A 13,355-nucleotide genomic window follows, 5' to 3' on the forward strand; every position below is an offset into this window, starting at 1 on the left:
GTTTGCTCCAGTGCATTTTGATGACTTAATTAGGAAGACGGTGCAGCACATGTGCTCTTCTAGACAGGCTCAACACAAAGGCCACATCATAAAAGCAGAATAGGTACGTGTTCTACACCTAGATTAAAAATACAGATTTCTTCATTAAGTGCCTTGCAGACTACTGATTACTGTGCCTCTTCGTTTGTCTCCGTATATTCAGACGATTAAATAAAGCATCATGCTTTATTTCTTTCTTTCTAAAGGCTAATAAAGGAGCCACGAGTTGAAGTACAGCTGGCAATCTTTTTATTTATTAAGACCTCAGTGTACACAGTGACAATCTCTGGGAGGCAAGGCATGTGCTGGGATTTTTTTTTTCTCCCCTTCAACATTTGTCCTCTTTCAAGGCACAGCATTTCTAGTGATAGGAATTCCAAACCTTTGTCATACTGCCAAGAAAGGAGAGGAGGCAAACAAACAAACAAAAAAAAAAGCATAAAAAACTTCAGGTGAAACCATAAAGCCAAGGAATGAGAAATAATTTGAGAACTTCGAACATGTGCTTATGTCAGTCACAGTCAAACAGATTGGTAACTGACAAAATTGTAAAAATCAGCTGGCGTATGTCAGATAGACTCAGAAGAATTTTAGTCACAATATTTAAAATTAAGAAAAAACTGCTATGTGTTTTTAGTTTTCTTGCTTCTATCAGCAGAGATGGATGACTAGGTAAATTACACATCATTACGGAGGTAGATTAACTGAAAACAGTGTAATGATTGCCATACAACAGTATATACAGCTGCCATTTTATAACAAGAAATGATTATCTCTTGTGTTTTTAAGTAATCCATTTTGTACCATAATAACAGAAATTATACACAGTGATATCGTTCCTGATATCATTTCATGGAAACACCATGTTTCCTTGATAACATATACATTATAGCATAACAATGTGATCTAGCATTAATTTATCAGTGTTGGGATATAAATACATTTTTCAAATATTTTGCAAGGATGACGTATTAACCTGCACCTCACAGAAAAATGAATACTCCATGATGCAAAATGTCCCTTGAGTAAGGAGTTATCAGCTGATACCTGTATGTAGTTATGCACGCTTACAAATGTGTATACACATGCATAAACATACATGGTCAAATTAGATGACTTCAGCTGGTACTGCTTCCTCTCCACAAAAGGTTGCAGTACAGTCTGTGCTAGGAATGTACAAAACAAACCTGGAGTTTACAAGAGCACAGATACCATTTTTTTTCCTCTATGTTTTGTTTTTTATTTTGTCTATTTTATTAAATACTTTTACTGTAAGGTTTATCTTTCAAAGGGATAACCAAAAGGTGTGCAGGTTTGCAGGCTTTTCTTGTTTTGAGGGTTTTATCTTTTATCTTTTTTTTTTTTAATGTCTGTGTTGGTTGGAAGGTGGTGAGGTATTTGTTTCAAACCTGGTTTGAAGAATATTTTGTCTGCTTCACGTTGATTGGGCGCAGATGACAGAAACACATCTTTCCACATGTTTCTTGACCTCTGCAAGGCCTAAACTGCCTGACTACTCTCTCTGAATTTGACCTTGAATACCACTGTCCACAAATTTTGAGGCACTTACTAATGAAAATGATACATTAAATCATCATCCCTTGCTATGCATCACTTCCAGATGCATTAAAGTTATATTAAATTAGGATCACAAAAATGTAATTTATAGCCAAGACTGATGTATCATAAGGCTTGTGAACACAAAATTACTGCAGAACGTGCACCAATATAGGGCATTTCTTGCTGCTACATTTTGTCAACAGAACAGCCATGCCAAGAGTGGAACAGAAAAGTGGGACAGAGTCCAGAGGAGAGCCTCTAGAATGATCAGAGGGCTGAGACATACGAAAACCTGGGAGAGGCTAAGAAAATGGGTTCGTTTAGCACATAGAAGTCCAAGGGAGGAGTCTGTAATTAGACTTCAGCTACCTTACAGAAAGTTTCCCAAAAGCGAACGCCAGACTCTCCTTCAGACGTGAGCAGTGAAAGGACAAGAGGCAAGATCACAAAATACGAGAAGTTCCAGCTGGCTCTAAGGGCGGGGGGGGGAAGTGTCCAAAAAAGGTTATGATATTTCCATCCCTGGAGATGTTCAGCACTCAGCTAGACAAGGCCTTGTGCAACCTGATTTAACTCTGAAGACAACATTGTTTTGAGGGGGAAAAAAAAAAATCAGACTAAATGACCTCCAGATGTGCCTTGTAACCTAAATTTTTGCATGAGTGCCTACATATCAGAACTATACACTTTCATTTTTGTACATATGGCTTTAATCAAAAGTAGCTAAAAGTTAACTTCATTTTGGCTCAGATTCAACTCCAGAATAAGTGAAATTTATATGGAATTTGGGGACCTATATTTAAAAATTTAACCCTGTAAAATCATGTCCTTCCATATTTAGAATTAATATTCTCCAAGGAATTTAAGCCGTGCTCCTGAGAAGGCTCAGATTTACATATGTTGTGAGTTTTTTGGCATCTATCCTCTGCCTTATTTCCCCATTGACCTACAAACGAGGCTTTCCTGTTCAGGTACTCTGAAACGTTTATTGGCTCATCACAAAAGTATGAACAATCATTACTTTAAACCAATAGAAAAATATAACCAACAAAACTGCCATCTTTGTAAATATCAGCTCAGCTGCTGGATAACTTGCTCAGAATGGGTGAAATTTATGCTCAGGTATTTCCCAGCTGAAGGAATTTAAATCCACATGTCCTACTCTTTGAGAAAGTATCAAGGGAGTACTTTTAAGGTCACTCTTAATTTCCTTAGCTCAATGAGTCTTCACTGTTCCTTTGCAACTTCACAAACAGGGGCTTGCATGGAATCTGAATCCAATTCTTTTTGCCTCTGAGGCTATGTCAAAAGACAGGCAGTAAGTAAACTGTGGACTAGGTTGGTTCAAACTTTTCATATTTTAACATTACCCTCAGAAATATCTGCAAAATCATAAAGTTAGATACATTCTTCAAGTGAACTATTCAATGCCTTACTCAGATCACAGATTTATTTTGGATATTTGATTGAAAATTAATTCAGGCATGTTAAAAGCACAGGAGAATTTGTGTGTGTACACTACATTATAAAAGATGGTCATGATCTTTATTAAGCAACAAATGAAGATCTTTCAGTGCTAGGAACCATTTTTTTCAGGGCAACTTCAGAGGTTGAAGGGACACAAGAAAATCGAATTTCTTGTCAGAATGTATAAAACACTTAGAAACCTGGAGTACCATATTCAGATAAAATTTAGTAGTTTGACAAGCAGGTAACAAAGGGAACCTGCAAATCTGTAAGCTGTTTTCACTAGCCAGATCACAGATTCTTGAGGATTGAAAAGTTAAGTGATTTTGAAAAAAAAAAAAAAAAAACCACACCAAATAACTTCGTAGAAAAGGCAGACCTGAAGAGTGACTTACATTACTGGGTTATGATTAACTTGATGAAAGCTCTTAGATAAAAGCTTTAGATTCCAAAAATGACAGCTTACACCTCAGCATGGCTTTAAAGGTAGGCAAAAAGTGCCTACTCTGGTTAAAATTTAGAGGTAATGAAAAAAGAACATTTGCATTTCTGAAAGTTTCATTATGTTTAATAACTGTCTCCTGTTGAAAGAGGTAAACAAGCTAGGATAGTGAACATATTTTCTCCAATGTTGCATTAGCAAGCCAAGAAATGCTCAGGAATAGAAAATTTAAAATATTCTTGTTTACTTCAGGAGAGGTCAAATCCTGAGTTGGTTCTCTTCAGGACTTTGGTAGGCTTCTATGATTATCAGAGAATGTTTTTTGTTTTTTTTCATTTGTTTCAAAGTTTCAGTAGTGAAACATTTCTCAAATTTACATTCTGTTGTGTATATTTTATATATATTACACTTTGTTGCTTATATGTATCTCCTAAAGGAGAACTATTTCCTGAAGAAAAGAAATACACTTCACATTTAAAAATCAAAACAGGTGTCCGAAAAAAATAATAAAAAAAAACACACTTCTTTTACTTGAAAATGATGAAAATGCCAGATTTCTAGTACATTAGTATTGCTCAAGTACTGGGAGACAGTATGTGTAGACCATGGAGGTACACAAGCTTCTACCAAAATCTCAAAAACCTGGGTTCAAAAGAAGTTCTCTCCTCATCCTCCTCTCTCTAAGATCTACAAGAATTCTGTTATAAAAATCTACCATTAAATCTACCAAGAGCATTCAAAATTTGTCATTACGTGGTTTTACAAGTCTTTTGTTGTCCAGGCATCTCTGTAAAGCTCAAGGACTAACTCGATACCACATATCTAGCCTCTGTTCCAGTTCAGATGGATGGCACTTCCACAGTACTCCCTGCTTGAAGTAAGGATCCCAAGCCCAGCCAGGTCCATGAGGAATGTTCCTACTGTTTTTGTTATCAGACCACGAATCTGAAAGCTTGTTCCCACCTTTACAAAAGAAAACTGGAAAAACAAAAAAAACCACAAGCATCCCAATTTAAATTATTAGTCTTTTTCTGCATGTGGGTTTTGTAGTTCTTCTGTTGTTCTTAAATATTTTTGACAATGTAGTAACTGCAAACTTTAAAACAATTCAATGATTTAACTGAAAACATAAAGCTCGATGCATGCATTTAGACAAAATATAGCATTAGTTAATGTCAAGTTTTCTTAGATCAGTGCACTTTAAAATCATCAAAATCAGCTATGAAGTTATCCAGCTTTTAAATATGCAAGGCAACTCAAAAGAAAACAAATCACATCTTTCCCAGACAATGTTCAACCCCTGATTAAATAAAGATATGCCAAGGCAGAGATACTTTATGCCTCAGGAGACGGCCATAGTGGAACTGAGAGTGTATTTTATATGTGAATTAGAGGTAAGATGTAATGACATGAGATGAAAGACTCAGCCGTGATTTTAATAAAGGGGGGAGACAGTACTTCCCTGTGGACCCCATATGCAAAAGAGTGCGACTCAACGAGAATACATGAAAAGATTCAGTAAAAAAATGCAATAAATGTTTCAAAGTTGTAAGACCACCATTAAAATTCATCACATTTTACTGAAGTCAAGAATTCCAGTTCTGAGGGTAAACTTTAACACTTTTCTGATGGTTTGTCACATGAAATTACAGCTATGTCATCAATAAGCTGGAACCATTTTTGATGTTTAGATTTGGAAGGTTTGAAACAATAAAATTTTTAAGGAGTTCTATAACGGGAAAAGTAACCTAAAAATTATTTCATTGAATCTGATGCTTTGAAAGCAAGTTTTCTTACTGAAACAAAAAATACTTAAATTAGTAGTACTAAGATCAGACACATTTTAGCTGTTTAGTGCTTTTAGTAATCCTCAGAAAAAGCTGTTATGTACTGTTATATTGAGATACAATAATATCCAATATATTGTTATTGAGATATAATATCTTGATATCTAAGAATATGAATATCAAATATTGAATATCGAAGACGTGATATCTAAGAATCCACCCCACCCCCATTGCAGGGGGGTTGGAACTAGATCATCTTTAAGGTCCCTTCCAACCCAAACCATTCTACAGTGATTCCATGAATACAGAAAAAATCTGAAGAAACATTATTATTTTTATTTTCTCCCCATTAAATATAGGGGAAACTTTCAGATTTTGCACAGTTCTCTTTCTGCGCATTAAAAAAAAAATAGGAGAGACTTGCCTTTGTAAGAAAGTCATGAAAAGAACAAAATGAATGGGATGAACTGCTTGAAGGAAAAAAAAATCCTGCTTTATTTGATCTTTTGTGATAATCGCACTTCTGGCACCCTGCCAGCTAGTCTAAGCACACTGATGTCTGGCCAAGCAGAGTAATCTCTTGGTTCAAGTCTAGGGTCTGTGATGAAAATTACAAAGCAGGGACAAAATCAAAATGCCACCTGTGATTTTATTCTGAAACTAATTTGACGGAAAAAGTAATACAATGCCAACAGCCTTTTTAGTAGTGTCTACAAAACTATGACTAAATTGAAACCAATGAAAGCAGATAGAGGTAGCTATCATGCAAATACATTTGGATCTGCAGGCATTCTTTTTAAAAAGAGCAGTAGATGTCTTTCTGACAAGTAAATTGCTTTGAAATGATTTTTGAAGTCTGAGGTCAAACTTTTAAAATGATAATTTTAACTTACATCTTCCCTTATTCTGGAGTCTTTTTGCTTCTCCTATATAACGCATTTGAAACCAACAAAATCAGAAAGAAAAAAGGTACCATTTCATTTCCTTAATTTACCTTCCATGAGCCACCATTCATTATAGGTCAACAAACCCTTGAAGGAAAAACCTGTTCCTTTCTCTTTCTATTGAGTAGTCTATATTTGAACTAGCTGCCTACGGATATACAGAGAACTGTATATACAAAAAAATCTGTATGCACAGTGTATTCAAGTCAGAAATCCAGCCAATAAAGTTGTCTACATTATTCAAATCCAAAACAGGGGAAAAAAAACACCAAAAAATCATTGTGTCACGTTTTTTTCTTTTAATATGTCTACTGGGTCTTCCTACATTTTAATGAGTAAATACCCATTATTAGCAGCACTGAACATAACTTGAGTTTTTCCGTAATAAATATTGAAAATGATTCATGATGACTCAAAAGCTGTTTTTACCCGTTTATTCTAAAGAGGGAAAAAAATAAAATTGTTTCCTCCATTTCCTCCATTGCTTCAATTAAAAAAAAAAAACACTGCTCACTGCAGCAGAGTGATACTGGTTAGCTATCTATTTCACCACCTCCCCTTTCAAGCTGGACAGGCTGGACAGCATTTTGCTGATTTTGTACACACTTACTACACTTCTCTGCACGAAGAAGACTTGCCACATGTGGACAGAAGCACAGTTACCAATGTCTTGAATTCCACCAAAAACACTGTATTTCAGCTATTTCACATTTATAGTGGCCTGCTATTTTCCTCCTTCAGCAAAGATCTCTATAGATTTCCTATTCTCTTTGATCTTCAAGTCTGTTCTGCACTCTGTACTTCCTCCCCCTGCCAACAGTGCTAATCAAAGGAATGTTTTAATAGCCACCTTAATCTTCTCATATTTTGATTTTCAGGCCACTCCTTTTCTATATTGTCCTTTATAATCGAAACAAAAAAATTCACTGCAGCACAGACACTACAGCACTTATTAAATTATGTTTGCAATATACCGTTATGTACATAAATTTCTGAACTTATCCCCCCCACACACACAGAAAGAAATCTTTTATGTATATACATGCACACATTCACAGTGACATCATAAAAATGTTTTGTAAAAATACGAACATTCATGTTTAAATAAAAAGGTACCTACCTGGAATAAGCTGACCCAGTAAGTGATGACATCTGGAAAGGCTGCATGCAGCTACTATGACCAAAAAAGGATAATGTTTCCATTTCATGATGTGTCCTTCCTTGCATTACACCAGCTCAGCAGTACTAACGTAAATGTTACCTGCAATAAGCAATGGAAATATGAACAGATGAATTAATGATAAATTTAAGTTACTTCCAAATATTTTTGCCCAGTATGATTTTGTCAGGTATGCTGGTTTCAGTACAGTCAACCACAAAAGCCAGATTTTCTAACAGTTAGGAAGCTATAAGCTACAACCAGAAATATATTAACTATCCTTGCAGAGCAGACAACCCCTAAAAGGATGCTTTAAAGCAGACACAAGGAGATCCAACATATATTTTGAAGTGCTGCATGTTCTTTGGTTATGATGCAAACCGAGTTATTAAAGAGATGGGATAATTCAGTGTAGTTATATGTAAACACTTGCCTAAACTTAAAAACATCCTACAATAGCATTCAGCTTTGTAAAAAAGCAGGGTTAAAACTTCGGACCAGTCCTCATCTTATGGCATGATGTTTTGGCTGAATGAGGATGAGGGATAATTTCACCCAGTAATGACTTCACGTGTTAAGGTATCTTTTGAGTGAGTTTGTGTTATTGAGGGCAGGTTTTTTCATTTGACTACCAGTAAAATTGAATCTTATGAAGAAAGAAAATCTTTTGAATCATAATGTAATTTTCACACTAATTTTTCTGACCACTACAACTGTAGATTGAGAAACATTCACAAATCTATCACTGCTTAAAAATAATTACTGCTCCTCCTATTCATTTTCTTGCACTTCAGCTATATTGGTGCTTAGGTCTTGTTTACAGTACACATATCTGTTCACAATGCCTTTCCTTTATGGGTTTCTGAAAAACTTAGTGTTCTTTAAACAATCATAGGCTTCTGAAAAACATCTTATGTTTTTAAAAAGACTTCTTTAAATATATGCAATCTTTAAACAAATACAACAGTTTCACTGCATTGTTTTGTTTCTTTGATTTTGACAAGGGCCTCAATGCAGTCATGCATTTCATTTTGTAATGTCCTATACATTGTGTAATATCTGGGGTTCACACCAAGTTCTGGTGATAAAAGAGATGATATTTCAAGTGTTTGTCAAGTTACATATCACTCACAACTGCCTGACCCTAACCAACAATTAGAGACTGCTGAACACAATTGTGATCAATAGGTAGGCTGTCTCATGCAGTTCTATTCCAATAATAAATGACAACATTGGACCTTGATAACATCACACCTGCACTTTTCATTTCTCTCTCCTTGTACTTGTTCCATCTGCAGTTGAGAGGTTTGGATCAGGATCAGCAGACAATCATAACAAGGTTGTGAGAGGGTGTTAAGAAGATGGACCCAGGCTTTTTTCATAGGTGCCCAGTGCCAGGGCAAGAGGCACAAACTGGAACACAACAGGTTCTGTCTGAACATCAGGAAGCACTTCACTATGCAGGTGATGGAGCACTAGCAAGGACTGCCCAAAGATGCCGTGGAGTCTCCCTCCTTGGAGATATTTAAAAGCCACGGAGACATGTTGAAGCTGGAGCAGTGACAAAATTGCAGTGCTATCAGTCACTTGTTCAGTCTGCTGGGACAGAATTTGCAGCAGTAGACTTTATATTTAATGACTGCAGATAGAAGAGTTATATCATTACTGTGAATATTTGGTGCCACCTGATAGTTTGGGATGTTCAAAAATGCATAAATGAGTTAAATTAGAATAGATTCAATCACTTGCTGATGTTGCATTTTACATTTGATTATTGTGTTACACCTGGACTTCTATTATCTTAGCAACCAGAACTAATAATACTCCATTTCCTACTACTACTATTACTTAAACCCTACAAAATATTTTTTTCTTCCTTTTTTCTCACTTTTCCTGCACTGGACACCAAAACCCAGTTCCTTCTCTTCCCTGCAATCAATGGCCAAGCTGCTGTTGCAAGCTGCTCTAAATGCCGTTTGTACTATGACTCCAAGACTGAAATGAGGAATTGCAAATTCGGGCCTTCAGAATATCGATCTCTTTCTCTATGTGGTAGTACAGGCTTGCTTTATGAAGCTGTTTACCATATGGGATTCAGATTCCCATAGTTTTTGCATCTGTATTTTCAAGTTGCGTATGTAAAACTCAATGCTGCTTCTGACGCAAAGCTGATGAGGCAGCCCATCAAACTCAGTTCACCAAACAAAAAAATAACACTTTCAGATTAGGATGTACTTTGCCATTATAATGTGAGGTGCTCATACAATATACATGAAAGAAACATTTCATTAATACATGTTGCAAATTCATTCAAGGACTCAGAGATTCAGGAAGAATATGGCTTTCCATCCAGTGACAACACAGAAGCTCTATCAACATCAACAGGAGTTCGGAGCACACACTCTGTGGGGATAATTTCATTTGTGGACCTTTGTACCAGGCTCAGGTGCTGGCAGTGGGGTGCTGTGGGGCCTCTGCCTGAGGTGATGCCAGGGTTGCCTCATGCCAGCCCCCGCCAGCTCTAACGGCCCCACTGCAGGGCACGGCCAGGCCTGCAGCCACCCTGTGAGAAAGGACACGATGTTGCATAAAGGGTAGGGGAAAAAAGCATGAGACACTGCCCTGTGAACATCAGGGGCAGAAAAGGAGGAGGTGCTCCACATGCCAGAGGAGATACTCACCAGCAGCTTGCTGAGACAACCACGGTGGAGCAGGTTTATCCTGAAAGGACTGCAGCCCATGGAGACCCCACACTGGAGCAGATTTGTCCCGAATGACTGCAGCCCCTAGAAAAGACCCCACTGGAGCAGGGGAAGAGTATGCAGAGGAAGGAGCAGCAAAGAGGATCTGCTACAGACTGACCACAGCCTCCATCCCTTTGCATCACTCCGGGTGTAGGTGGGAGGTAGAGGAGTTGGGGATGGAGGAGTGCCCTACATGTAAATGAATCCCATGCACAAGTCCAAGTTTTGTCTTTTCCATACCCCTCTCTCCCATTTTCTGAATTGGTGGACTGTGACTTTAATCCCTTTCCATGTGCCACAGCTGCACAAGAAGCTCAGGCCTTGACTGCATGGCTTGTTTGTTAAAGCCTTTTCTCATCTAATTCTGCTTGTGTCTCATGCTTGATTATCAAATTAGTATTGAATCTTGAAAATTGAAATATTTCAGTGTTATTAAAAACATCTGCTATTCTTACGGAATTTTTCAGTGAAGATGGTTTTCATGAAGCCAAATAATTTTGATATGAAAACAGGTTTTTTTTTGGTGTGCACGCGCACACAATCAATTCCTGTAGATATTCCTTGAAAATAATCCTGAAGGGGAGGCTGATTCTCTATACTCAGAGTACAGTGCTTTCTTCTGAAATACCAGCCCTGATAACAGGAAAGATAAAGTAGGAAAAGATGTCATTGAAATAGAAAGTGGTTTTCAGATATAAGCTGAGTTCAGCAGAAGAGACGGATGGAGACAAGATCTTTCTTATCATATTCTACTGCCACAGTCCTGCAATTCAAGTACTACATTACAGCAGTGGAAGAAACCCACAGAAACATATCAGAACCAAAAGAAATGAGCAGGCAATTTAAAACACTAATTACCTTATATTACATACTAAAAAAATGTGAAGTATCTGCTATGTTTATGTAGAACTACTCATATATAAGTCATAACACTTAACTTTTTGACTATAGTAACCAAGCTAAATGTTCCTGTGTCTGGTCTTACTCTTCAGTTAGTTTTTCAGGGTCTGAACTACAAAACTAATATTGTGGAATGAGGACTGGCACTAATTAGATGTTGCCAGTGACAGAAGAAGGATGAACTAGCCATATATACTTCAGCTGGCCTGAGACCTTGCTTAATACCATATTAGATGACTGCAGATCTGTACCAGAACGTGAAAGAAAAGATTCAGGTCCAGTGTCTATGGTGCACAATGAAGATAAACACTGGTTCCTCTATGACATTATAATCATTGAAGAATCAATGGCAAATTAAACTGCACAAACCCAGAGGGGAAAGCAGCACTATGGTAAATGAAGGGAAAGAGTCTAATCAATTATTTTCTTCCACTCTCCAAACACAGTACTATTTATCACTATAGTCAGCGCAGCATTCAGCAGCAGAAGTAAAGACATCGAGTCATGACAAAAAACAATTTTTTTTTTAAAATACTATTCTTTTTCTCAGAAATGGTAACTAAATCAGTAAGACTAGATTTTCACAGGATTTTGAAAAGAAGAAAACGACACTAAGGTCAAACAATTAAGATTCTAACTCAAAAAAAAAAACACCTATTTTTATAAAATCTACAATCTTTGGTAAATACTATGCTAGAGAAGACTGTTTAACTGATGAAACTGAATTTTGACTTGCCGTGTACTCAAAGGCCATGTTGGAGTGGAATGACAATTTTACTAAAAGGATAAGAACCAGACAGTGGTCTTTCTGAAGCAATATTAACTCCTTTTGAATGCAAGCTATTTTTAAAGCTTTTCATGCACTATTAGGCCTGATGACAGTGGATGGAGCTTCCCTGATTTTCAGTCCTTATGTTGAACAGTCCTAGTGTTTATTAGTTAGAATCCAGTTATCTCCTCATCTGTTTAGACTGACGCTACTTTCGAGCTTACTCCTCCTGTGCATTATCATCAGTAAAGTTACATATCACTGAAACGAAGAACTTCATTCTACTGTTTTAAACATCCTGTCTGTTAAACTAAATTTATTTGGAGTTCTAAGAGGATGAGAAGGAAGTATGGCCATACATTGTCTCAACTGTTTCCACTTAGGAGCAAGAATGACAACCAGTTGATGAGCTAGGGGAAAAAAAATTGCCCAGCTCCTTTTTTTGTTATAAAGTAAATGAACTCTTCTAAGATGAAAGCAACTGCAAAAACATAAATCTATTTAAACCAGAATAGCCATTAGTATAGAGCAACTACAGATCTGGACTGTGATCCTTTCCGTAACAGCTTCAGCAAACAGCTCCATACAAACTGGTATGTGGTACTTATTCATGAAGCTTACCTTATTTAATGTTTTACTATACCAAAACATTTTTTTTTATTTTTTTAAGAAATAAGTTATAGGAAGGTTTTTATAGTTGATGATAAAAGACTTGTACTTATTTTAAGACGCATTTTCTTTTGTTTGTCTGTTTGGTCAGTTTTGCTTTTTGTTTTGTTTAATCCAGTGAGAAAAACAAGGGTAAAAAAAATGAATTGGATGTCCTCAGTTTACATTTCTAGGCTGGCAGGTGACACACACTTACGTAGATAGTTTTTTCCAAGAGTTTAAGTTACTTGATTCTCTGTATGGTATATTTACTGCCTAAATAGTACCACAGCAGCAGTTCACCTAGAATAATTCAAACAGGGAAAAAAAAAGAAAAAAAAAAGTTGTGTCATGTTTTGCCCACTCTTACTGAGAGACTCAAGCAGAAACCCAAACATCAGTATCAGCCTGACAAACTGTGGTACATGACATAAAATGTAGCCTAAATCCTAAATTCACTCTACTGAACTGCCTACACATGAAAACTTGGTGTGAGGAACTAAAGTTATGACAAAAGAGAAACATCTTTTTTTCCCTACTAGCCTCATAAACAATCTCTCTACCATAAGGTCTGCTAATCTCTAATGTTTCCTTAACTTCTCTGATTAAATAAACTGAGATTAACTTTGTAGAAGGAGCAACTTTAACAAAGACATTTTCCTCAGAGGAGTCCATAAATGAGACAGCAAGCAACAGAACATGATTTTTACATAAGAAATCAATATATTCGTAGTTCAGTAAATGTGCAATGCAGAGTAAAAAGCATGACCTGGAATATGAAGGAGTGTAAATAAAGAGCAAAAAAATAACCACCAAAAACCAACCAAAAAAAATCATTAAGTGTAAAACAGTGATTTCCAATAGTTTTGTGCATTGGAGCCGCCCAAGAAAACTGA

General features: G+C 36.5%; 1 protein-coding gene across 2 annotated transcripts in view; it reads right to left on the bottom strand.

The window, feature by feature from the left end:
* The window catches only part of ROBO1 (roundabout guidance receptor 1), a 704,094-nt gene that overhangs the window by 640,252 nt on the left and 50,487 nt on the right, over positions 1 to 13,355 (bottom strand). For both annotated transcript variants that reach the window (XM_048080853.2, XM_048080848.2), the window contains exon 2: positions 7,360 to 7,500. In XM_048080853.2, the coding sequence (XP_047936810.1) occupies positions 7,360 to 7,447 (88 nt within the window). In that variant the 5' untranslated portion in view covers positions 7,448 to 7,500. The remainder of the gene's footprint in view (positions 1 to 7,359; positions 7,501 to 13,355) is intronic.

This window comes from Anser cygnoides, chromosome 1 (assembly GCF_040182565.1).
Source record: "Anser cygnoides isolate HZ-2024a breed goose chromosome 1, Taihu_goose_T2T_genome, whole genome shotgun sequence".
Taxonomy (NCBI): domain Eukaryota; kingdom Metazoa; phylum Chordata; class Aves; order Anseriformes; family Anatidae; genus Anser; species Anser cygnoides.